At 42.7% G+C, this 27,497-nt stretch overlaps 1 protein-coding gene across 2 annotated transcripts in view; it reads right to left on the bottom strand.

The window, feature by feature from the left end:
* Positions 1 to 13,072: 13,072 nt before the first annotated feature.
* The window catches only part of LOC119442150 (formin-like protein), a 262,196-nt gene continuing 247,771 nt past the window's right edge, over positions 13,073 to 27,497 (bottom strand). For both annotated transcript variants that reach the window (XM_037706904.2, XM_037706905.2), the window contains exons 25-27: positions 22,713 to 22,818; positions 20,630 to 20,766; positions 13,073 to 16,706 (exon numbers count right to left, since the gene is read on the bottom strand). In XM_037706904.2, coding sequence (XP_037562832.1) covers positions 20,660 to 20,766; positions 22,713 to 22,818 — 213 coding nt within the window. In that variant the 3' untranslated portion in view covers positions 13,073 to 16,706; positions 20,630 to 20,659. The remainder of the gene's footprint in view (positions 16,707 to 20,629; positions 20,767 to 22,712; positions 22,819 to 27,497) is intronic.

Genomic DNA, 27,497 nt, shown 5'->3' with positions numbered 1-27,497 from the left:
GCAAGTTATCAGTTTTGCTTGGCAGCAAGTTATCTTTTCATCTACTTTCATTATCCTTTTAATTTATATTTCCTTATTTCAATTAAAAAGCACATTTATTTCCCCTATGCTTGCCTTGGCTCCATTGCCTGTTGGCTTCATATGGTTGTGACTAACCAAAAATTGAGCCCCTCGGTTCCTCTTCCTCTCTCGCTATATTTTATTAGACTTACGGACAACTCATCTAAACAAGATAATCTGTGCAATCTAAAGTACGTTGAATCTGTCCACTTCAAGCATTTTGTCACTTGTTTACAGAATTTCAACATTTGTTTTTATTGAGGAGTAAACATAATGCTTCAGTCTTCTGAATTTTTACATTCTTCATCATATTTTTGTAAATTAGTGTGAGGGTCTAATTAAAAGTCCTGCTTCCAACATTGACTTACAATATGCGACTTTTTCTCTCAAATGCACGAAACGAGGAGTGTGATAAGTGAGGCTTCCTCTTATTACCATCATCGTCTGAGACCTAGCATCTTTATTCCTTACCTCTTGGTCGTAATCATAGCCACTGTATGACGTATATATGCGTCATCACGCATATATACATGGGTTATTCATGGGTTGTTCATGTATATACATATTTGTGTGGGTGTGTGTGTGCCCATGCATTGCTGATCGCCAGGCAGAGGGGATTTATTTATCATTCATCTTGCCTACTGACTGACTAAATGATTGGATGTTGAAAATACAACCTCTGAGTTAGATTCCCACCTTGACAGTGCATTTAGAATTTGCTCAGTGTTCTTATCTGATGAATATATAGCCACAGTGTTTGGCAATAGAAGATCAGTGAGTTTGCAAGAATAATGGGTCTCTTGCGAGAGAGCTTGGCTGAAAGGGGCTGAAACCTGCGTTCGATGCTTCAAACTTGAGTATTTGCATTAGAGTAAACCTGTCACAGGTTGTTTGTTTCAGGGCTTGTGCTTTAAAGCACCAAGTTGATAATTTGTCTGTGGTAAAATTCTCAGTGTGTTTCTGCTGGCTTCAGTTGGACTCAAGAATTCCCCTTTGAGCCCAACTGGAAATGTTGAATTCTGGGGTTTTGCGTGCCAAAACTATGATGTGATTCTGAGGCATGCCATAGTGGGGAACTCCAAATTTTGACCTCCAGGGGATCTTTAATGTGTCCCCAATGCACGGGAGGTGGGCGTTCTTGCATTTCGCCCCCATTTAAATGTGGCCTCGTGCTTAGCAGCGCAACGCTATAGCCACTAAGCCACCGTGGTGGGTAACTGGGGATGTTACCATGAGACAATCTGGCCTAGTGGCCCCAGTCTGTGACGTCAATGTGTAAGGATGTGTTTATGGCAAAAGGAGCACGAGATCATGTATGCTCCTCCAAGCAGCAGCAAACAACAGACTGTGAACAGTCCTGAAAAAAAAAAAAAAAAAGCAAGTCCGATACCAATGTGTTGTAGCATGTCATGGTTTCTTCTTGATCAGTTGTTAACATGCTGCACTGTGAATATGTTGACTTTCTACAAACATATCAAGGGAGTGCAACATTTATTGCTGTACACTAATTGTTTCCTAATATTCTACACCCATTCTTATTATAATGAATACAATATTCAAACTGGCAATCTACAGATGTTTGTTGTTAAACATATACACAAAGGTTGCCTAGAAAGCTGCTGCTAATACTTAAAAGAAATGAAGTTACAAGCATACTGCAATATAAGCAGTTCTACAGTCTATAACTCTCTCTCTCTCTTTTTTCCGCTGTGTTAAAGTTTTAAATTGGCCTCGGTACACTCCAAAAGTTTGCATTACTGTATTCAAGTATGGCTCACACAGATGTGCATAAAGTTGATGGAATGTTTACTGGGACACTGCAGAACTGTTGTTCTGTTTCTGGCTGAGTTGCTTGGCCTGACAAGATTTAAAGCGAATAGCTTTCTTTGGCTGTTTCAGCCATTTCCATGGTTGGTCGGACTCGGCAAAAAAAACTTTGTTTGCTCTCTCTCTCGCTCGTTAGTTAGGGCAATTCGTTTACATTGACAATCATTGTTGATGGTTTCTGCACACTTTTTATTTCTTATTTTTTCCCCCTTGTTCAGCCTTCACAGACAGAAATACTACATGGTATCAGTGCTGTGTGCTGATCATTTATGCAGATTATTGTGTTCAAGCCAATGAGAAATAAATTAGCTCCAGTGCATTTTCGGGATTTTGCCCTTTGCATCAAATGACGTCACCATCTGCTAAACAAGACAGAGACTCGCATGAAGATGGATGTTTGAAGTGGTCAATGAAGATAAGTTCGCTTGTCAAAACATTGCCTTCAGCGACGTTCCTTTGTTCGACTGCTGTTGATTGCATCACTATCTCCTGAGGTCCACACTTATCATACAGCAGAAAAATTCCTAGCTGTCGGGGTTTAAAATTAGGATTCTTCATACAGTATGTACTAACTCCTATATTTATCAGAAATATTTAATAAGCAACAATTTCAGACATTTTGTGTATAACAGACACAATATACAGAGCGTTTTGAAAATACGTTCGAAATTTCGGAGAGGGAAGATGTGCTAAGCGATTTTTGCAGAATTGCATTTATTGCATCTTAAAATGTCTGAAAGCACTAATTAGACAAGTAATGAGATTGAATAGCATATAAACTTTATTGCAATGGAAAAGATTTTAAGGAGGGGTGGTTGGAGCCTCTCAGTCCAGGGCCCCACTGGCCTCTGCCGCCTGCCTGACCTGGCTAATTAAGGACTTTTGTCTTGCCAGGTCGGAGCGGGCGAGCTGTGCCTCCCACTGCTCCATTGTGTTACTGGTATTTGGCCTATGAGGGTGCTTAGTGCACTCCCAGGTTATATGTATTAGGGTAGGATGTCACCGCACCAAGGACAGTTGGCCCTATAACGAGAGGGGTACATGGCGTTTAGCGATCTTAAAAGGGGGTATACCCCGGTCTATATTTTATGCCAATCTGTGGCCTCTTCCCCGCTAAGTTGTGGGTGAGGCGGCGGGTACTTTTTAAGAGTCGGGAACAATGATCCTAATGCAACACTTGAAGCCTGTCATCGAAGTTCATAACTGGTTCCAAGCATGCAAAAAGCTGACCCTACTAATTTGTGCAGAGTAGTGAATTCCAGCCAATTTCACCAGAAAAACCCAAAGTGAACTGATGAGGAGCACAATTGTCACACATTTACAAGACGCCCATGAGTGACATGACTGCTCACTGTTAGGCGAGCATGAAGTGAGCCAGATCGTGGCTTGAAAAGAATGCTCACTTCATGCTTGCCTTATAATGAGGTGTAAGTAGTTACATCACTCATGGTTGTCTACTAAGGGTTCAACAATTGTGCTGTTTAGCAACAAAGAACCTGACTATTGAAATGATAGTGGTGAAAGCATAAGCAGTGGTGTACACATGCTGAAAAGAGGGAAGGGCAATGTACCTCCCTCAGCCAACACTTCCATTTTTAGTCTTTATTACTACCCAAGCAACCACGGATATCCGCGTTACGTCAGTCAGAAGTCAAAATGTCCATCCATCTAAATATCTATCACGGATGTCCATAGGACGTACAAGAGATTTTTATGTCATCTCAATCAATGGGTGGACCATTTCCTATGTCAGAACCCACAGGTTTCTTGGCGTAATCATTGACCCAGACCTCTGTTGGAGCCCGCACGTGGCCTACATGAAACGGCGCCTGACAGCAACTTCCCAGTTGTTTATATACTTGACAGGAAAGACGTGGGGAATGTCAGTAGACGCAATGCTGAAACTCTACAGAGCTCTCTTTCTCGTTTTTTTAAGATATAGTCTACCTGTACTGAACAACACTTGCAAGACAAATATTCGTGTTCTGCAAGCGGAACAAGCTCAAGCACTCAGAGTTTGCCTTGGTTTGCCCAGATGCACGTCAACAGAGGCAACTATTGCGATTGCTCAGGACTATTCCATGCAAACTCGCATTACAGTGGAAGCCCTGAGAAAGCACATCAGACATTTTGCACGTGCCCCCTATCACCACCTTGCAACACTACCTTCAGACAGGTGCCAAGCATCGTTCTCTAAAACTATCATCAAGTACAACAACTAACTTCCCTCGCGATTCACCGCTGCATCTAAACCATTGATACCCCCTTGGTGTCTTATTAGCCCCACAGTACATCTCAGTGTACCAGGAATCACGAAAAAATCTGAGCTGTCGTCACCTGTGCTCAAACAACTGTCTTTGCTTCTTCTACACGGGAGGTATGCGGACAGTGTACATATTTATACTGATGGTTCCACAAACCTCCAGTGTTCGTCCGGTGCTGTGGTTGTCCCAGCAAGAGCTACTACCATCAGCTTCAGGACTGACCACCCAACGACATCGACATCTGCGGAACTAGCTGCTCTTCTCGCTGCACTTTGTTTCGTCAATCGGGAGCCACCTCGACAATAGTCAATCTTCAGTGACTCAAAGGCAGCCCTACAATCTGTGCTATCAGCTCTGCGTCGCGGGCCATACGAACAGCTCGTATTCAATATGATATACCTACTCCATACATCACATGAGAAAGGACACCACGGGACGTTTCAGTGGCTTCCAAGTCACTGCGGCGTCATAGGGAATGAAGACGCCGATAATGCCGCTCGGGCAGCTCTTGACGATACACAGGAAGAGGCCATACCACTCTCACGGTCCGACGCAGCCCGCAGACTTCGAGTGCTTGCACAGGAGATCAAGCTCTCTCTATGGTGCACACCAAGCAGCCAGACCAACCGGAGCAATCGTCAATACCACCTGCCCTCTTTGATGCATCTTTGTATGCCAACTGGACTCCGCCGAAGAGAGGCCACTATGCTTTATTACTTATGGCTAGGGGTGGCATTCACGAAATCTTATTCATTTCTCATTGGAATGGCCGACAACGCTTTTTGGAATGCCTGTCTTTGCGAGGAGATGCTAGAACACATTCTATACGACTGTCCTGAATATAATGTTCCGAGACAGTCCCTGGCGTCCGTTCTAGCGCACCTTGACAATAGACCAATGTCAATTGAAACAATTCTCACCTGTCGTCGACAGAAGACATCACAGCTGAAGGCGACGAAGGGACTACTTAGGTTTTTAAAAGAAACGGGCTTGGACAAGCGGCTGTGACAGTGATGTCATGTACCACGCAAGAGTGACGGACTGTGACTGACGATGAGTGTGCTGTGTTATGTACTCACTCTCTCCTCCCCATCTTTCATTCCCCCTCATCCCGCTCCCATGTGTAGGGTAGCAAACCGGTTGTACTGAACTGGTTAACCTCCCTGCCTTTCCTTCTCCACTCTTTCCTTCCTTCCTTCCTTCCATATCCCATTCTGATGTCCGGGGGACATCCTGTTTTGAATGTGCCCTGGCTGTACATAAATGGGCATGCCTAGGACATAAGTTAGGGCATATATATGGAAAAACTATGTCCCAATATGGAAAAAATATAGTTGTAAATTGTAAAGGTTTGCAATTCATTTTCATGTTGCGGCACTCTATTGAACATATAATCTGAGTTAAGGTGAAAGCCTTAAGTGCACATCATTGCAATGGTTATCTACAAACACCGCATTTCCTCTATCTCACGGTCGGTACACCAACACACTTTTGCTGATTACCCAAAGGAATGTCTTCCATAAGCATGATGTGTGCTGCATACACTATGAGCACCCACTCAAGAAAGTTCTGTGGAATGCAAAAAGTGTGTCTTAGCTAAAATATTGTATCTTTGTCCATGCTTGCAATCTGTTAAAGGGACTGCCTACCGTTTTTTAAGGACCTTATATTTTGTAGCGCAATAGAAAGCCTACCATTCGAAGTGATAATGTGTAGTGCTTTCTCTGGAAGGCGAGTAGAAATATTTAAAATATAATTTTTCTATCTGGGTAGTCACTTCTTAAAACTGTGTACAGACGCCGACAAGGCTGATTACTGGACACAATAGCAATTTCGGAGGTTGCTCTCCATTTCACCATGACCTGCTCGTTTGCATAAGGCGCCACTACTTTTGAACACGCGCTAATTGGAAACCAGGAAGAAATTACTCTCCCATGGAAAGAAAAGTTAGCAGAAGTGCATAAAGTACAATTTCAGGCAATACAATATTGTATCCAAGCAAAATAACTCTCCCTGCACGGCTTTTTAGTTAGTGACGGTACACGGATTGGTTGCGCTGTTTTGCCATCGAGCGACGCCACAAGTCATTCTTGCACCACTTTCAGAGCTAAATTAAAATGTAATTCTTTGTTTATGGGATACAAGCATGCTCGTATCCGCCAATACAACAGACAGTAGCCTCATTCCCACCACAATTCAAAGACATGTTACAAGTGGTAGACAGTTCCTTTAAATTGAGTGCAGAATTCTGCATGCAAGTGTGCGGCATTGTGAACTTGTGAAACTTAACTACAGGCTGTGCATTTAGGTCACAGAGCAAATAAAGCCACCCCCCCCCCCCCCTCCCACTTCCTGATTTCCACACTTGCACTATGTTAAAAATTAAATTCCGAGGCATTATGTGCCAAAACCATAATCCAATTACGAGGCACACCGTAGCGAGGCACTCTAGACTAATTTTGACCACCTGGGGTTCTTTAACACGCACCCAAACCTAAGTACACAGGCATTTTTACATTTTGCCCCCATCAAAATTCAGCCAAGCAGCTGGGAGCGAACACGCTGCATTAAGCTCAGTAATCCAATACCATAGCCACTAAGCTACTGTGGCACGTCCAGCTTACTGTGAGCAGCTGCAGTTGTGACAGCGCATACTACAGAGGGTTAATGCAGTTTTCTAACTTTGCCCTGTAGTGCTTACTTAATGCTGTCGTGCTATTTAGTGGCACTACCGAAAGGTAATCCAAGCATAGAGAATAGAGCAAAGAAATAATCTCTGAAATTGAGAAATGTGTGTTTGTCTAGCCTCCTTTTATAGACACATGCAAGAATTCATCTCCTTCTGTCATCACTTACCTTTTTTGGCCTTCATCCTTCTGCTACAATTTTATATTTTTGTGCAACAATGCACCAAAAATACATCATCGATTTTTTGAAACACACACCAGAAAACATAAGCCTAGATTTACCAAATGTGCCAGCGAATGGAGTTTGATGTAGGTGCACAATACCTCTATACGTTTGCCCAAAATATTCGACAGGATGTTACCATTGTATGATATTAACAGTAATTTGAAATAATGTCCAAATTCTGTGCAAATGGGTTCTGTACAACCACGGAGAAGGTCTAATTTAAAACCCCTTATGTTGTGGTCTTAATACAATTCTTGAAGACAGGCAGCGCAAGCTTTAATCTGTCATTAGCTTCTGGCCAAATTTATAGCCTGATTTCTCTGCTCTTTATGCAATAATTCTGACATTATAGCAGCCTGGAGAAAAAAAAAAAAACACGTTTTGGAAATTTTGGTTTCTAGCAGTAGCTGAAATAGCACCATAATTGTATCTTGTAATGAACACCGAGTACTAGTAGTGCAACTGTTAGCCAAGAGTCGGTACAGTTTACGTAATAGCTAGAAAAATGCTAAGGGTAAGCTTTCCCCAATTAGATGTATGTTGAAAACAAGAATGCCCTCATTAAGCAACTTCTGAACCAATTTGAGTGAAATTTGTTGCATTGCAAAGAAAACCCCCGATTTCTCATGGCTGTTGAGAGCTAAATTTTCAATTAAGCTCTAAGTTAAAGTTCTAAGTTCAACATTGGCACATTAACCTCTTTTATCTGGCCGTTGTAAGTTCAAAACATACTAGTTTTGTGCCCTTATCCCCAGAAAGCCCAAACAGCAATCCTCAAAGAAAACTTAGAGGCAGTTCATCTTAATTTCTGGTCATTAACAATGAATTCATACCAAAACAGCAACAACACGCTATCAGACCCATGCGAAAATTTTAAGTGGAATTTCAAGTGTTTCAAAGTGGTCCCACTTGTTTTCAAGTGGCCATTAAGATGGCACCACTTGAACCACAACTGCTCCCACTTGCTTTTAAGTGGCCATTGATGGCGATATGGTGCAGACCACGTATACTTATGCAATGGACCACAACAGGTTCCACTAGCCAAGTGGTCACTGTTCAATAAGCCACTTCAAGTGGTCCTACTGGCCAAGTGGTCCCTGTTCAATAAATCACTTGCCAAGTGGTCCCACTTTCCAAGTGGTAGCTAGAATATAATTAGGTTTATAATTCATTAGTGATTGGTTCCTGCACTATTCACAACTGAAACTTCACTCTAGCATATGAAAAACACTACAATGAGCTTTGCATTAAGTTTCCCACACTAAATGAGCATTTTGAGGTATTACTGAGCGTATCAAAAATGATACCATGGGCTTTGTGGGCTTAAGTCTCCAACAGAGTGCTTAAGTAAGAGAAAACCACGGCATCACCTCTGGTTGTCCAAAAAACACATTGGCTAGTCACCATCTATCATTCAGAAAACATAGCTCAGCACAAGGGAGTTTCCCAATCAGGCTGCACATTCCATCAAACTCATGCAGCTAGATCCATTCATATGTAAAATTTGTACTCATCTCTGCAATATTAACTATTTTACAGGCTGCCATAGGGCATGAAACAGTTTGCTTTCAAAGTCAAAAGTAGTGCAGTGATAAAACGTGCAGATATTAAGCATATCATCATTTTCGTCACTGCGAGTTCTTAGCCACTGTAATCATTAGCGCTGTTCATGCACAGCCACGAGTGAACAGAGCGCACTCCTGTTCACAGGCCAGGCTAGATGCCAAAGCCACCACTTCGTTCAACATTTCGCCTTTGCCCAGGGCCAGATTAACAGTGCCGAGGGCCCGGCTCGAAAAAAACAAGGGGGGCCCCCGCCCCCTCCCACCTTACCCTCTCGTCATTCTTGAGACTTGACGCTTCTTAGAATGCGCTACAAAGAACACATGCTGTATTTACTCGAAGAATCTCTGGAGTGTTTATGAACATCGCCTGGGCGTCTACTTTCTCACAGAGCATGTACAGAGATTCTCATCATTGTCATCAGAATAAACTATACCAGGAGACGAAAAGACACATACAGCGTTAAGATTTGTCGGGCTAGTCGATTCATACTCCACGCTCAGCAGCGAAAAATCGCTGAGGCGGCTGTCAGTCATCGTTGATCGACACCTGTTCTTGATCAATTTCAGCTTGCTAAATGTTCGTTCACCAGTGCAATTTGTGATCATCAAGCACAAAGAAATTCTAACAGCAACATGAAAATCTTGGAATCAACTTCCAAGCTTTTCACGAATTAGAAGTTTCAGCATGTCTGCAACTGAAGAACAGCCTTCGTTGCTTGCAAATGAAATAAACTGTTCAAGCTCATTGGGAAATGTGCCAGCCAGATCAGAAGGAGACTTTTTCACAAGGTCCATTGCCTGCAGGCGCCTCTGCGCTGGGGAAAAGCAGTTCCAATCTGTAATAACAGCAAACTGCGAGCAGACTTTAGTGTAAGCGCTCAAGCGAGCTGTGAGAGCATACAAGATATTGTCAACCATGCCGAAGAAGGTTTCACAGCGGAACTTAGCTGAAGGATCTTGTGGCTCTGGCGTGCTCGTGCTGAATTCAGTGCTGTCGAATTGTGTCAATTGTTTTCGCTCTTTCTGGGTGCTTGCTTTGTACGAAGCATTGTCCGATGTTTCCTTCGCAAGCTTTTTAATTTCATCGAACCTCTCTCTTAAGCCAGGTACATAATCACCCAACGATTTCATCAGGCCTATGGCAGCATTCAATGACAGTGTTGGGCTCTGAAGTGCTTTGCTGGTGGCGTTGAAGCGCTGCAAAACTCTATCCCAAAACTCTGCCATCAGCGCGGTTTCCAACGTTGTCATTGCCTTCAGCAAAGAATTTGTCTCGTGCTTCGTTTCTCCTAGTTCATCATGATCTTTGGATAGTTCCATCAAGGCAGTTTTGATTTTTTAGAACCTGCCACGAGAGCTCTTGTTGCATCCGCTCCCGCTGACCACCACATGTCACCGTGCTGACCACCAGAATCGGAGAGTTCCATACCATATAAATATTTAATTGGGCGTTGTTTACACTATCATGAAAGCATAATATAGCATAGAAACCTCTGCGTCAGCTTATTTCCGGTTATTTTTTTTTCAGCGCATTAAACAAGATTTCAAACAGAAACTGCTCTCTATGCGCCTTCGCATTGTGCTCAAATCCCAGTCCGGCTGCTCTCTGTGTCCATCAGCTGGATCAGCTCTGTTGCTTTACGTGATGCATGGTTTTGGGCGAGTGCAACGTTTTCACCTCAGACTGAAGAACTGTGAGCTGACTTCAGGATTATGCACATTATACAACTAACAGCCTTTTCGAAGCATTCATTATTGAAATAGATAATCCCTGTTTCAATCAGAGGACATCAGCAGGAGGCTTAAACTTTTTCAAACCAAACCACGAAGTCTGCCATTTTTTCCAGCCCTTCGGGGGCTCCCTAAGACCGGAGGGCCAAGTTCATTTGAACCCTGGATAACCCGCCCCTGCCTTTGCCTTCCGAAATTAATGCAGGAACGATGGCTCGCAAAGTTGGCTGCTTTCGCATCATCTTCCATAAAGCATTCTTTTACACTTGATGCCCATATCAGTTTTTCGTGACATGCCCAAAGATTTCATTTACACAGGGATGCAAATAGTCATTTATTTTGGATGTTCTTAGCTAACATACAGGTATTTTAGAGCAGAAGCTCTACTACGCCATGTCTCGCAAGTTCATTCATTGCGTCGCAATGACATTGAGCTGCCGGAGCACGAGCTGCCAGAGCGCAAGTGTGGCAGGTGTGACGTCACGCCACGTGATCCCCTGTGGAGAGGTGTCGCAGCTGCGCTTGCTGGGAGCCTCACCACTGCAATACCACAACTAGACGAAGGTTCAACGGCTGCTTTGCCGGCACTTGATTGCTCAGTCTCGCCATGGATGGCGTGCCAGCTGAGCAGTCTGTGCGTGCGCTTCAGCACAAGCAACAACCTGAATCCAATCATTCAGTAGATACAGCTAGACGTTGGGCTGTAAAATCTCAAGCAAAGGCAAAATTGGCTGCTGAAACAACGGAGCAAAGGGAGGCCAGATTAGCACGTTATAGAGAAACTTGCCAAGCGCAGAAGCGTGCATTAATGAAACACTGTGTGCATAGTCTTTACAAAACCAAGCCAAAGAGACCTCTCGCTCGTGATAACTAGGTTTACAAGAGTTAAACCTCTTTCTATTTTAAGTGCAGTTTAAATGTTTTTTCTTTCAGGTAACCAAAGCTTATAAAGAAATTCGAGGACACCTAAGCACTTCGTACGAGTTGTGAATGCGAAAGCATTAATATCCAGTTGAACACCGCTGAGCGTTCCTTTGAGTTTTGCACTGCGAGTAATGTACCATAGCGGTACATGCTGCTCGAGCGAGCCAGCAGCAGCAGCCTGGGGTGCCAATGCCACATGCCACCAATGTCCTGTGCGACGAGAGACCAATGAAGTAGCAGCAGCCACCAATGCTGGCAGCCGTGCGCAGCAGCTAGGGCCAGTGGGGGTGAGAGAGAGATACGGACCGTGCGCCGGCTTCCGAGAGCGACACGGTGGCATGCGCGCATCACGCGACTGCTTCGGCAACGACAACCTGTCTCGCCTCGTGACAACGCGTTGCCGTATCTGCGCCATTGAGCGTCACTGGTGACGTGGTGTCGCGGCGATGCCCTCTCCCCTCACGCAACACCGTTTCGCCTGCTCTGCTCTGTCGAAGCGCGCTTGTGATGTGGCATCGCAGGCAATAGGAATTTAGGTGCCATTTTGCTGCTACAGACGCCGGCTTTCTCGCTCAATTGGACCATTTGATGCTATCACATAAAAAAACTGATTGATGAAGTCACAACCCTGTTATTTGCACCAATACATGCATTGCAATTCTGTTAATTAGGTCCATCACAGTATTTAACATGCCGATATCCAACATTAGTTTACAGCTCACATACAATTGAACCAATTATAATTAAGTGGCATTGTACACTAAAATGGCTTCATTATATTCATTAAAAGCATCTATTCGGTATACGGCGAGAAGCATTTTAGATATACCTTTTTATAGCAAAAATTTCGTTATATCCATGTTAGTTATATGAAGGTTTGACTGCAGTTACATACTTTATCACATAAGTTTTGTAGAAATGCCAAGAAAATATGCTGGTATAAGTTGGAGCAAAGCATTAAATTCTGTCTGCTTTGGACATACTAATAAATGCAGTTCCAACAGTCTCTGTACTAGCAATCACCAGAATTTGATGTTTTCTTTGAACCTCTTATTTCTGTATTTCATTTTTTCCCTAAAGAAAAACATTCAAACACAAAATTAGTTTCAAACCATCGTGAAGTTCATGGCTGGGCTTCTCACAAAAAAACTGAAAAGGGCATCTAGTGTGAAATAACATCCATACACCTGCACAAATTTCTCACTGTATGTTCTTAGGCTTGGAAGGTGAACCATCTCTTATCGTGTGGCAAACCTGTAAAACCGTGGGTACTGCACAGACGATGGCAGCAATTTGTGCACTTGAATGGCTACAGTCGTGCAATCTTCTAGTGCTCAACCTCACTAAAAATTCTATGTGCAGAGTGGTATTTTTCGAGAAAGCAGTGGCAACATGCTAATGTAATTTTGTTGAAGAACCACAAGTGATGCCGCAATCTGGTTTTCTCTAGCTTAAGCATCCCATTCCAGCTTAGGAGCTTGCAATCTGCTAAAAGAAGTTAAAAGCACAAATCTCATTCACTCTGACTCATCAGGTGCCAGGTGTGAGCATTTATACAATTCCCATGTACTTGAATAAGGAAGTAAAATAGGGAGAGTTGGTTCAGGTTCATTATCAAGGCAGTGTAAAACGGACAGTGACACAGGATAAGCACTCCTGTGCACTACTTCTTTTTCTCTATGTCGCCATCCCTTTTGCGCTGTCATGATACTGAATAGGAAGTGGCCGAGGTGAAGCGTCCTTTAGACATCACTGAAAGAGATAATGAATACACCTATTACACCAACATGCAGTCATAAAAACATTCTTTTTAATAGACATCTCAGCAATGTACAAAAGAAAACACCCTACAAGAATCTTTTATGTTAAGGTCCGGACAACATGGCAGCCATTTCTGCCAGCAGAGGAAACAGCTGGTTCATTCATTTCTGCTACAGAACAGTATAAGCGCCTGAACACTGCCGCATTCCTGATTCCTGCTAGAGATTGCAAGTGGCACTCGGTGCGGACGTCCCATCAAACCGGCAAAAAGGGTCTTGAATACGACAATGTCTGTGAGCTGGAGTTCAGGCTATAGGTACCCACACCTTTGTAAAATTGATGCACCTTCGCCGTTGAATGTCTCCTTAGGACATTCTGGATTGCCTGTTCAAACTTTGTTTTCTTCATGGGATGATGAATGTTTGGTCCCTTGGCTGATGCTTTTATGGTAATACATGCATGCCCAATGACAGCGTGAAGGACGTAAAAGTTTTTTTTTTTTTTTATCAGAGGTGCTACCAATAACTGCATTACAATTATATGCAGCTAAATACAACAGGGCTCCAACCCTACGATCCTGGCATGAATGTCACCAGCATGGGTTTGAGAAAACGATGCTTCTATTATTCATTGCAATTAAGCACAGAATGTAACAACTATACACACACGCACACACACACTCGGGGAAATGCTAAAACTTTAAAAAGGCATGTCCACATAACACAGCTCGGCAATGATGCATGTGGGCAGTACTTAATATTTTACGTCAAGAACAGGGTGTGGTCATGGTGCATTCTGCAGCTTATAGACAATGTCACACTCATAAACTCACTAATGTGCGCCTGTATTCATAAACATCAACAGGTGAAACGCTCAATGCCACTGACAGTGCTTGACGCTAGGAAAAGTACGTGTTTCAAGAATATGTACACAAATAGCTTGTAAAATTACTGTGTTCAATATCCTGACACATTAAGAATGTTTGCTCGAGACACTCCAATATTAACCTGAGTTTACTATCTCAATGGGTTCATGCCATTCACTCCCCAAGTCCTAGGGCTTCTTTCAACTTAATGTTCATTTAAAAGTACAGTATAGACCACTTATAACGTAACAGTTTATACTGCAGAACTGGCTACAACGCGGCCTTTTCCGACTCCCGTTTACCCTCCCATAGAACTCCATGTATACGCATACCGCTTACAGTGCAGCCGCATGAGACAAAATACCGGTTATAATGCGGCTTCCGCGGGAAAATCTCGCCGACAAGGACGGCAGCGAGCATGCTTCTCAACAAGGTGCGTTTGGCCGCACATTGGTTAATTCGGACTACTTTCGAAGCTCGGTGAGCGAGGAGCGCCGCTAATGTGCGACGCAAAAGAGCAAGAACGGCGCTAGCGTCCAACCCAAACGAAGCGGTGGAGTCCGTATCACCACAGCCATCAGTTGAAATCGTACGTGGATGACAGCAATGCCGGAACACTTCGAGCCTATTTGTGTCGCATAACACCGCGTTGGCCGCGGGCTTTTGTAACTGCGTAGTCGTCATCCACGACCGCAGTTTTCTCCACAGCGGTTGCGGCGAACAGTATATAGTTTCGTTTTTACTCGGTACGCGCGTCGGCCGCATGCCTAAAAAACTGCGTAGTCGCCATCGATGATCGCATAGATAACGACCGCGGTTTCGACTGCTGTTGTTGCAGCGAATGGCAGTTAATTCGTCCAAATTCGGTGCGTGCGTCGGGCGCGTGCCTTCAGCACCGCAAAGTCGCCGTTCATAATGGCGTCGATAGCGGTCACGGTTTTTTCCGCAGTGGTTGCGGCAAACAGTCGAGCTGTTTGCCGCAAGCTGTCGATCTTGAAGAGCACCGGCTACATCGAGATTATGTCTTTGCCAGCTCGAAAACGTAATCGCGATGTGCGCGCGTTAGTACAAAGTGTGTCTACACGTTTGGTCTACATGTTTTGCATACGTGCAGGGCTTGAAAATCGTTGTTTTGGTTATAGTGCGGTACCGCTTATAGTGCAGATATTCGCGACTCTGGCGACTTACGTTATAAGCGGTCTACACTGTACTTTAAAGACATTGATTTATGGAAACATACCTGCATTAAGGTGACGCTGAGTGAACATGTTTTCAGTGGCACGCTCATTAAGTACAGCACTAAAGCAGGATCCTTTAGTGAATGACTTTAGCTTCCAAAGCTGCATTTAGAAGCGAAGAGCTACAAAAGAGTAGGTGAGGGAGACACAGGGGCGTGTTACATTATATGTTACATGCTGTTTTTTTGTCGCTGCATATCTATAAACAAGCATAGTGCCCAAATGTTCAGCAATCTGTAAAATTATTAAACTTAAGAACGAACAGTTAGCTGTGCAGCAAACTAAGCACCCAAGCTTAGGGAAGTAAATTTCAGCTTCTACTAGACAAACTGAGACACTACATGAGCAAATACAGCTAAAGCCCCCACACGTGCACTGCATTTCATGACTGTGCTTCATATGTATGCATTGATGTCCACCACTTCTAACAGTATTTTCAATCATCTTGTGCTGCTAGGAACTGCTAGCCTAGTAACTGCTGTTTACTTTCAGACAGATTGCATTCCAGGCTAGTTGTGTCATCATATGTAAAAGGAGACAGTAAAAAAAATTCATTGAGGTGATGAAAATTCGTTTTCTGCAGCATCTCTGGATGGAAGTTCAAGAAATAGAAGAAAGGTAGGCAGCGGAGCCAAAAGAGCTAAAACTGTTGCTTTGTCAACACTGTCATTTGTATATGTATATATGTATATATAATATATATGTATATATGTATATATTATTGCAAAACAACCATAATTGACAGGATTACCTTCAGCGACAAGCAAACGCGACTAAATCTCCATAAACAAAGAAGACAGAGGAGATGGAGACACTAACAACGCAGTCGCTCACTGCATGCAATATATACGTCAGGGCAGCACACAGGGCTCAAAGGAGGACAATATTGGGGAATTCCCCGTGAATGACCAGAAGCGCAAACAAACAAAAACACACGTGGCTCTGTCTTTGCACCGAAGACATCGCAGGACATGAATGACCAGCAATGGCAGACACACATAAAACAAATGTACAAAAAAAAAAAAAAAGCAAAACGAAGCACAGCCACGGAAAGCATGTGCAGTCTCTTTCAACATCCATCTAAGCACCGAGAAGACGACACCGCTCGGGCCATGACAAACCCCTGCGGACCTGAAGCGCTGCCGTCGAGCGCACCAGCGATGAAGCGAGCACAAAAGCAGCACCTTCACACTCCCGACTGCACACACTGTTGTCGTGTGACCGTGAGGGAGGACCAGACACACTTTGCAGCCACACTGGCTTCGGCTGAGAAGGAAGTTGCAAATGAGACGCAGCTGCGAAGCACCTGCAGCATCCACTTGACTCGATGCTGGTAGTAGTACCACTGTTTGTGTCCATGCGTCTCCAACTTGTGCTGGAGTGCTATCGATCCAACGGCTTATATTTACAAGGTAACGAGTCACTAAAGCGAATTTGCTCCGCAAATTGCACATGCATGCTGTACACAGAGGTGTCGTCGAAGAGGAACAGGCTTGCCACTATTGCGAGTGGGCCTGTAGGGATGAGGGAGAAAGGCACTCCAGGACATGCACAGCTCCTGAGAAGAAAAAAAAATTGAAAAAAGAAGATTTATTTGGCATTATACCGACGATTTGTGGATTACAAACACACACACCATACACACATGCATATATATAAATTCAACCTGCACTAGGATAGTGTATATTTTTTATATGTGTAAAATGCTATTAGCACGTATTAGCTTTACATGGTGACTGATTAGAATAAATAGAACTGAATGCATGTTCCTTGGTGCCAAGCATTAAATTTATCACTTAGCACTGGTGCACTAGAAAAGCCCTTATAAGAACTTCTATGAAGTACCAGATGAGAAAAAACGAGGATTAGAAGAAAGCTTGCACCATAACTTACAACCAATTCTGTCAGTAAGTAAGAAGTGGTCCTAGCCTGCATAAGAATCAAAGAAGCGTGTTTAAAAAAAAAATGAGACTGGCAACTAAATTTCAGTCCACACAGGCCAGGCATGCATGCATTAATTTTTTACTGTCAATGTTACAGCACTCTGGCTGTTTTATTGGTCGGGACAAGCTCACTACAGTTCAGGAAAGTGAAGTCAATAACTAAATTGTGAAGTTTAACGTCCCGAAACTGCACAACGGGTGATGAGGAGTGCCGCAGTGGAGGACTCCAGATTAATTTTGACTACCTGGAGTTCCTTAGTGTGCACCTGAAGCACGGTGCACGAGCACTGTTGCATTCTACCCCGACTGCTGGAATGCGGTTGCGGTAGCTGGGATCAAACTGCGACCTAGTGCTCAGCAGTGAAACACCATAGCCACTGAGCTACCATGTCGGGTGAAAGTGAAGTCAGCATATAGTACACTAAATAAGCAAATGACTAATGCTAGTTCAAGAACCCTCCAAAACATGGTTTCAAGTTTGTGCACATCAAGAACTTTCCCAACCACTCCAACTGGAACACGGTGCTTACCAGTGCGAACATAATCCTGTCTGTTAATAATGTGACGCTGAAAGAAGTCACAACATTGTGACACATGTTCATTGCCAAATTTATATGAATAAAAAGCAAAAAAAAATCTAGCAACAATCACAATTCACAATGTTTCAGACATGGAGTTCCTCACTTTAACACCTAGAGGGTAATCTGGCACCACCGTCTATGCGAGTTTCTTAAAGGGCGATGTGCTGTCATGGGAATGACAGGATATGTGTCTGCGAGGCTTGTGTTGGCTGGTGTTGTGTGAGGCTTCGTCTAAAATGTGGCTATGGCTACACAAATAATGCGTTCTTAAAATAAAATCTACATAAAAGGCTTTCATTCACCCATATTATATCTCTCAATAAAGTTTACTCACCTACAATGCAGAATCAAGCGAAGAAAAGCAAGAACAGACGACAAGTTGTTCTAAAGCGATCAAGAATCTTGTCGTCTGTCCTCCAACTTTAGCGACCAGCTGATACTTTTTACGTTTCATATAATTGTACATCCAATAATAATTCCTCAAATTAAACAGAACATGTTTTTGTGCAATAATAAAGCTAAAGCAGTTTCTTACGTGCTGTTTTAGCAGGAAATGAATCATTGTGACAAACCGAACAGTGCTAGCCAGGCGCGTCTTCAAGCCTTTCTGGCTCTCCGTGGACGATGCCAATCCGAAGTCACAATACACCGGCATTCCCATGGATACCACAGCACAGCAGCGCCAGTTTTCCCTCTAGGTAATATAGCGAGAAACTCTATGGTTTCAGACTTACCCAAAATTATACTTTTTTTAAGCACAAATTATAATTTGTGTGTGTGTGTGTGCGCGTGTGTGTGCATGCATGTGTGTGTGTGTGTGTGTGTGTAAGAAAGAATATAGTTTTGTAAGCTGCACTGATCAGGTACTCAAAGTGGCCGTTCAGCATATTATACTAACCTACACCTTCAAGAGAGTAAAAAAGCCTCGTTCAGAATTCACATTACTGAGGTAGCTATGCGATTGTCTGCTCTCTACACTCTCTGACGTGTGGCTTACAGGATTCAGATATCTGTTTTTGTTGCACAGGTATTGCAACCTTCATAAATTTTCATATGTCAGGGCCTATGTAAAAAATTATGTCGAAGTTATACTTCCATCAGTCTGCGATATTCAACTCCTTCTTTTAGAGGCAACACATTTGATTCATTACTGCTCTTCTGAGAAGGAGGAGTGGCTGCAATGAAATCTTGAGAAGTTTGCCTAGAATGCCTTCGCCTCGAATGCTACTCCAGATGGATGCAATCACACAAGAGAGCGGCTTCTTGGCCTAGTTGGCATATGCTGAAAGACATAGTTGCCACAAAGAGGACACACACAAAAAGGAAGATAAATTGACACTCATATTGTTGTCAATGTGCCTTCATTTTTGTGTGTCCTCATTGTGGCAAAGAGTATGTCTTTGAGATAATGTAAAAAATGACACACATAGTTATGCACGTCCAAAGGCAATCACAGTAAATCATTGTCACTGTCTCGCAAGAAAGTTAAAGGAGCCTTTGCAGTGAGGGATGCACAAGCAGTGCTGCTCCGTGGTCATAGTACAGTACAGTCCAGTGTTAAAGGGAAATTCACTTAGTATTCTGCCATCGATATCGCTGACACATGGAATGAAGGCCCACAGAGTGATACTTTTCTGTATAACTGTACCCCCAACAGACCAGATCAGGCACTTCTTCTGGATGAAGAAATGTTCCAGTTATACAGTCGAACCTCGATAAAATGAACACGGATATAATTAATTATAGGATACAACAATGAAAATAAAGAATTTGGGTGGTCACGCTTTATTTCACGGGGCTTAGCTACAGCTATAATGAAACCAAATCTACATGACCAAACGCAATATCGGATATTGCGAAGCAAATATTTACTCACTCACAGTTCAAAACATGTTTCTTGGGAGGCAGGAATTCCAAAGCAGTATTTTCGGTCAATCATTTTTGGGGATACGATCACTTTCGCGTGACTCGGCACCAAACCTGTCGGCATCAACGAGCAACAGCCTTCCCGATATGGTGCTAAGATAGCTAGCTTGGCACTGTGCAAGAAGCGCTATCGGCTGTAGATGCTGAAGCTTCCGGTGCAGGATCACGTGATATACCTTGCGAAAATGATTGTATCACCGACGAGAACTGACTAAGCATACGGCCCCTGGCTACAAAGAACTAGAATATATGAGCAATACACCGAGTGACGCGCACCACGTATGTTATTGCGAGTGGCCGATCTCGGTGATAATGGCAGTGCGGTGGCTTGCCAGTCATGTCGGTCAGTGTGCTTGGCACAACGCCAAGGAGATGCTGTCGCCCGATGAGTCCTGTTGTTAGTCACACAATGTTGCAAAAGTGATTTTACCTCCGAAAGTGAACGACCGACAATACCATTCTCGCTAGGTGGCTTGCAATGTCGACGGACAGTATTGCACTTGCGTTTGTCTTAAGCAGATACAATCTGGGATTTTTTTCATTGATATTAGTGCCTACTTTTATAACACATATACCAAAGTAATTTTAGTGGCAGGTGCGACTTCGTTACAATGAGGTTTGACTGTAGTCGCTTTATTACTGGATAGGTGTTCTCTTTAACAGAAGACTGTACTGTACACCTCATAGCAAGAAGTAGTGTATATGTTCAGTGCAGACGTTAAGGACAATGTAAACAAAGCTGCTAGAGCGCTTTAGTGCTTCCTTGTTCATGTTCCAGTTGTACGTCTAGTATATCTTTGCAGCGATGTGTCCCAATAATCACAATAAAGCAACATTAAATTATTTACGTCTTCTACATCGCACAAAGGGTGCAGTCATGACTACAGAATTTTAAATGAGAAGTACTGCATTACTCTATGTCACATGTATCTGAATAGGCAAACTGGCAGTGGGACTGGGACAACACTTATTCTCCACACAAGACTGCAACCCTACCAGAGGACATATGGTGATAAAAGCAGGCAACTTACTCTTGCACTCTTATCACCAGGTGGAAGCAGCTAGAGCTCCATCTCTTCCATCGTGCGTGATAGCCGTACATTCTCCTGTTTCCGCCGCTGACTCCTGCGCACAGCGTCTGCTCGACGGTATGGTTCGTTCTTGAGACCTGCAGATGTAAATGTAGCTTGATAAGATGAGCTGCTGGGCTGGTTGATAGATGATGGCCATGGGAAAAGTTGTAGCACAACTGGGACAAGACATGGATGAGTGCAAGCTTTCAACTGTATTTATTTGTGTCTGAAGCCTCCACAACAACAAATCCCAGGCAAGCACACAGTGCCTGGATTTTGTCACTGCATGATTGTACTTTAAAAGCCATTATTCTTAAGCCTAAAGAAAATGCATGCTACAAATACAAAGACGATAGCCTAGTGTTCATAGTGCTTTGTCTAAGCAAAACTTCTGTTGGCATGGCAACTGGGTGAGAGTCTTGTACACCTTAGTATGATGTTGCATATACCGTATATACTCGTGTAAGGGTCACACTTTTTTTTTCTAGAATCTTGGCTGGGTGCGGCCCTTACACAAATCAGGGCGATGACGGCCCGCTAAAGGTTCGTACTGTTTCCACAACTGTAGCAGTGGGTAAGAGATGCAAATGACATGTTACAAATGTTTTTATTATCACTCAATTTCACTTGCTCCCGGAAGAGCTCACCTCGTTGGCATCCTATACCACCAATCTGATTGGAAACACTGCCAACACAGCCGAGATGATGCGCCACACGACAAAATAATGGCGCGGCAGTGCTGGCCTGAGCGGCGTCGACGAAAATGCAGCGAGCGTAATCTAGCGGCAACGGAACTAACTTTGCTTTCCAGCAAGACATTTAAAATTTTTTTCCTTAATTTTCCCCTCCAAAGTGGGGCGTGGCCCTTACATGACTATATATGGTATGCTGTTTTTCATTTTTTTTTCCCCACTGTACACTGTACCTGCCTGAAATGTTACATAGTACGAAGGATTCGAATATAAATAAGATGGCTGAAAGTTTCCACTTGCTCGTGCTACTTTCTCTCCGACAACTAATGTAAAGACATGCAACAGCTCAAAGTCACTGTTCTTCAACAGTCATAATCTAATTCTTAGGAAGTGGAAGCATCAACTGTACTTGACTGAAGGTGTCCACTGCAAAGATGGAGAGGACATCCCACAGTTCATCGCATCTAGGTTTGAAGATCATGATCTGTTAATGTATTCTGACACTAACTACAACAAAAAAGCATTTTGGCTTGATTGTTTTTGTTTATTCATGTTTTTAGCTTTCCGAATCCCAGAAAACCAGAGAACCTTATACCAATGGCGCAAGTCTGCATGTGATAAAGCTGGGTGGCGTGCGATCTCTATATATTTTACAAACTGTGTGTGCTGCTAATGTAACACCTTATCAATAGGAAAACTGACTCGGTGTTTTATTAGAAGCATCTGTAATCCACGGAAGAGTTCTGAACAAGTAAAAATGGATGGTTGAGACACACAAGCGCATATAGTTTGCCATCTGGTGCCAGTGCCACTGGCAGTCATGTAACTTGATGTGACAGCATTATGTTTGCGTTTTAACAACTAGCCATCACATATTGTGCTCCATCACAATAATCAGTTATTACTTTGAAACAAGAACATTTCAGTGCAACACATGCAAATGCTAAGTTTTGACACTCATGCTGAAACAGACAGCTCTCATAAGCTTTATGATAAGCAATGTCCCTCATAAAATGTATACATACTTGTTATTAAGCTTGTGAAGGCCAGTGAGTTTACCATAAACTTTACATAGATGGTTGCTGTTTATCATAAACAATGTTGGCCATAATGTTGCAAGAGATTTCTTATTAGTCATGTATTAAGATATTTCTGTTATGAAATGAATCTGTAGTCTCCTGTGCAGTCTTGAATGAAGAGATAATTGTAGGGAAAATCAGCTTTTGTTTCTGTGATAGTGCAGACATAACTTTTCCATCTGCAGCAGTAGACTGAGATGTTGTACCGCCCTGATATTATCAGGCCGCAATCAAAACAAACCCCACCAAATGAAATTAGAAAACACCCACCAAGAAGAATGTCTTCAAGAGCTCCATTGTAGACTTCGTCCTGCTTCAGCAAGCGTTTCTCATTCACCAACCGAGTTTTGTTCTTCAGTTCATTTATCACAGCATCCTAGTAGCAGAGATAAAGGAAAAAGAAAGGTACTGTTTTTACCACAAATCATAAGCTTTATTTCATAAGGTGAACTTAAATGGACTTTGTAATATTATGCACTTTTTCGTAAATCTAAATGTCAGAACTACCTTGTGGAAAAAAAAAGAAAAGCACAGGCTAGGCAAAATGTTAAGATTCGTTTCGTGTAAGCTCATAAGCTTTCTTTACACAGTCACCAGATCCAAACATTCACACAAAGGCTGGAATGCCATGTAGTTAAAATAAACATATGCGCCAACATTTTCACGCTATTGTAACACAGGTGCAAGACGGTCCAAGTGCTGTTATTTTTACACAAATGCAGGCAAACATAGTTAGTAAAAGTCTGCATGTTAAGACAAATATTTCAGCCGCTGTGTGGGCCTATTTGTCTGCCTGATTTGAACTGAGAAATAGTGGGGGAAAAAAGTAACTAGAGAAACAAACACAACAATGAATCATGAAACACACCAACTAAACACACAACCTTGATAATGCAATGTTGACGGTTTAAGAACAGAAAAACATGCCACATGGTGGCCCTCCGAAAAACAACCTCTGCTCAGCAACTAGCACATGAGAAGCATAACACTTGTGCACCAAACATCTAGTGCACTGCTCAAAAGAAGATATAAAAACTTGCACATACTGTAATGACACCATGTATTTAAACATGCAGCCTCCTGTGGGAGCAGCAAAAAAGGCCACTTTTCACGTTTACCAGTAGTTGGCAGCCAATATAATGGACGAGTTATTTTTAACGCGTTTCTTATGGTGAGACATTAATGTGCACATAAGAATTAGATATGCATGCTAATTAACTTGTGTCCTACAGTGATAGGAGTGCAAATGTGGTTTTTATATATACAAATTGGTTGGTATGTGTTGGAAGTGCAAAAGCATGATATGTGTAAAGCTTTGCATGCTGGCAAGTAAAAAAACAATGCGCACGCAAAGCTTCCAGCATCTCTATCTCTCAACTTCATTTTGATTAATGAATAATGCACAGATGCTAAGAAAAAGTGCAAGATGAACTGAAATGTGCAGAAAAGCCAATAAATGAAGCCTAACAAATGATAAAGCATAAAAGCAGTAACTATTGGTTTTTTTGGCCCTTGTAAGTGGAGTTTTCTAGCAAAAGCTGCAAGAATAATGCTTAATTACTGGGATAGTGTATTATTCACGACAAAAGGAGTATTGAAAGAGAGAAAAGCACAAATTCAGTAAGATAAATATGTCAATGATTTGTGTACATGGCTTCCTATGCATGCATTTTTGTATTCTCGCACTCTATATGTTTTTTAATAGATGACATCTCAGTGTGAAATGAAGGACTGAACAACAATAAAGTTAGTTCAAATAGCTTATTTATTACTTAATACCTGTGAGGTGCATTTTCTCAGCCTCTGGAACGTACCATGCATAAACATAACTTAAACTAGCACCACTGACTCTAGTTTTAAGAAGTAAAATACAGAAGGCTTTGTAAATTGGGAATGCCTTTCAGTGCAGCTAAATGCCGAACCGTGCATCTGCTACAATGGTACGAAGGAACGGCAGAAACATTTGCACAAAGTGGTTAATCACCCGATTTTAGTTCATGCAACTTGGACAGCCTTGCACAGACTCTTTGTGTGAAGGACAAAATAAACAAAACCCAATCAGTGAGAACGAAATGAATTGGTTAGTAGAATATGTTACGCAGTAAGCGGTACATTAAAATGGACAAACAAAACAAGGTTCCATGCACAAAACACGTGCCCCGGGTAGTGCCACCGCATACATCCAAACTCTGCATGCAGAGAATTGCACAACTTTGTATCTAAATGTCATTGCCTGCTAGGATTGCAGAGAATGTCAAGGGGACCTAGTGACACAAATGGGTCAGTCTCGCTTCTAACTTGCTAGAAACCAGCAACGAACTGCTACCAAGTGCTACGGTTGCCAACTGGAATGGTCTGATGCCCAGTTAAAGTGGCCAGATACCTCCACCTGAAATGTAGTCGCATCAAGCAATACAGATGCTGGTGACAAACAACATGCTCATGCAACATGGTGAAAATGGCCAAGATATAAGCACCGCACTCCCCTTTCAGCAAGAGGTGCAGAAAAAGTGGTCTTTTACTTATACTAAGCTTGACAAGCACACAGTTAGTACTACCAGCTGCATTCAGCTGCCATGCATGCTATCCATGACTGGAACTCTTTGTTAGTTTCACAATGAAAGGCAGGGGCGGTGCAGCAAAGTGGACAAAATTGGCCTCAACAGAAGAGCTCGCGGCATTGCAAGTGCCACTAGACTACATTCGGTGCCGCCTTCACAGCACAACAATGGGCACAGCAGACATGTACAAAGCCGTGCAAATTGTACAGCCGATGCATAGGACACTGGGTGCGACTAAATCTGCAGACACTGAAGAGGGGTTGAAATAATTTCAACTAAAAGAAGAAACAAAAAAATGAATCATCCACATCCACTATTAACTGTTCTCAGCACCTGAGATGAGTTTTACTAAAACAAATTTAAAATGAAATGTCAACAACAACATGTTGCACTGACAATCATAGCGCCACATTTCGCGTGGACATATGCACAGCACTTGCATAGAGCAAGCTGTCGGCGTTATAGTCACCACATGCGAGGTAGTGCTGACCTATAAGAAAATCAATGCAAAATTAACAACACAGTCTTGAATGTAAATGAATCTATTCAGCCACGACAATATTATTTCATAAAGTATGGCATTGGAGTGCGCATCATGCAAACTGAATATTTTGCTGACAATGAAGCCCCAGTATAACGGCACTTCTATCTATACCGTTGGCTTGTTTGCATTTAGATTTTGCGCAGAGGTGGCATTTAATGGTGCATTTTGCTCAAAAGCTGGAATATTACTATCCAGCTTTGTATATAGTAGCTCAGAGGCACATGCCACCTGCAGCGATGCTTAACAAAAATGAGGATTTTCTAAAAAAAAATAAAATGAACAATGGTGCCATCTATCCTAAGAGGGTAAAACCCCTGCTGTGAAGACGACGGAATGCAGACAACAGTTTCACTCTGCTGACAGCAGACGGTGCCACTGCTCCTTCCTCTAAGAAAATATCTATCACCCTCTATCACAGCATGTGACACCTGCTCCTAACTCATTCTCAATGGAACAGGTGACTGCCACATGCAAGCATGCTTTTAAACAGAATGCACCACGAAATGTCACCCCTGTGAAATATAGGGCAAACGAACCTGTAAGTACAGATGGAAGATCCATTCATGCCAGACCCTTCCCATTGATGCAACTACTAGTGGCTGCTGCCTATCCCTCTTCAGTGTCGATGTGCACACACAGGTTAGTAAAGCTGGACAAGGGTGAGGGTGAAAATGTGGATGTGTACACAAAAAGCTCACTCAACCCACTTATAATTAACATCACAATACAATTGCTCGACTGCAAATGACAATGGACTGCGTCGCAGGGACTCACCTTCAACGTAATTTGCAATGGGGGGCCAATTTGTGTCGGTGAAGAGCTCGCGGTCGAGACTTACACACTTGCAGCTGCATTCTGTGCATTTACCTCAAAGGGCAACAGCTTTGAACTACAAATTTTATTCCTAGTTATTAGACAAAACATGCTTAGTTTGGGTTTGACTATATCTGTAGGCACAGTTTTGCCAGCTGCAGCTTATTAGTAGGTACCACAGAATGTGATAGACAAAAGTTTGATTCAGCACGCAGCTTTGCAATGCCAATCTCTTGGAGAACGTACACAATTTATTATCCAATGGTGTAAGATGAGTGTTCAAATGTAACATGCAATAAGAGCTGCAATTTATAACTTCAAGAAGGTTCATGCACTTAAACATTTCAGAACGCACTTTCTACTTCTTGCAAGCTGAAATAACTTACTTTTCTTCCTAGCTCTTTTAGGAAAGTGTATTTCATCATAAAGCAAGGGTGCCCATCAGCTCTGTTATGAGCGTATGAAATATTTATATGCATGTGGTGAAAACAAGCATCTCGTGGATCTTTCTAACATTACTTGGACGGTGACTTAGTTAATCTAAAATACATTTTTCCAAATACGTAGCACCATCGTCCACACTGTATGCCACATTAACTGTTTGCATGAATAAGGGTGAGTTAATTAAGGGCCCTTGTCACAATATGGGCCAGCAATATGAACACCAGAGATTGTATTGCAATGCCAAGTCATTATAAGTGGGTTCTGTTAATTAAGTTAAAGGAAGCAATCTCATGTTTGTTCTTCAGGACCCTCACATGAGCCTGCAGCGGTTCAATGTTTCTTTTTTTTTTTTCGAACCTGTAGTTGAAAAAAAAGGAAGCCACCTTGGAACATTGCTTGAGAGATATAACACCTCAAGGATGTGCAGGTTAAGGAACAAAGGAGGAACATAAACTGAATGCCTTTGCACCTGTTTTGTAATGTGTTACGTGTAAGATATCATTTGTAGTTTGTCTAAATCTGTTTGCAGAACCGCGTTATACTGGATGCAGCTGAAAAACCTACTTTACCGCAGGACGCTGGTCTTGGCAGACACCAGCCCTGTGACTGCAACCAGCCGTGAACTACCACTGCTAAAAGTAAGTGATGGGCGCTGAATGTGTTTATTCAGAAGCAAAACAATATGCGGTTGTT

This window comes from Dermacentor silvarum, chromosome 2 (genome assembly GCF_013339745.2).
Source record: "Dermacentor silvarum isolate Dsil-2018 chromosome 2, BIME_Dsil_1.4, whole genome shotgun sequence".
Classification (NCBI taxonomy): Eukaryota; Metazoa; Arthropoda; class Arachnida; order Ixodida; family Ixodidae; genus Dermacentor; species Dermacentor silvarum.
Note: the sequence above shows the minus strand (reverse complement) of the source record. Positions and strands in the feature narration are given on the sequence as shown.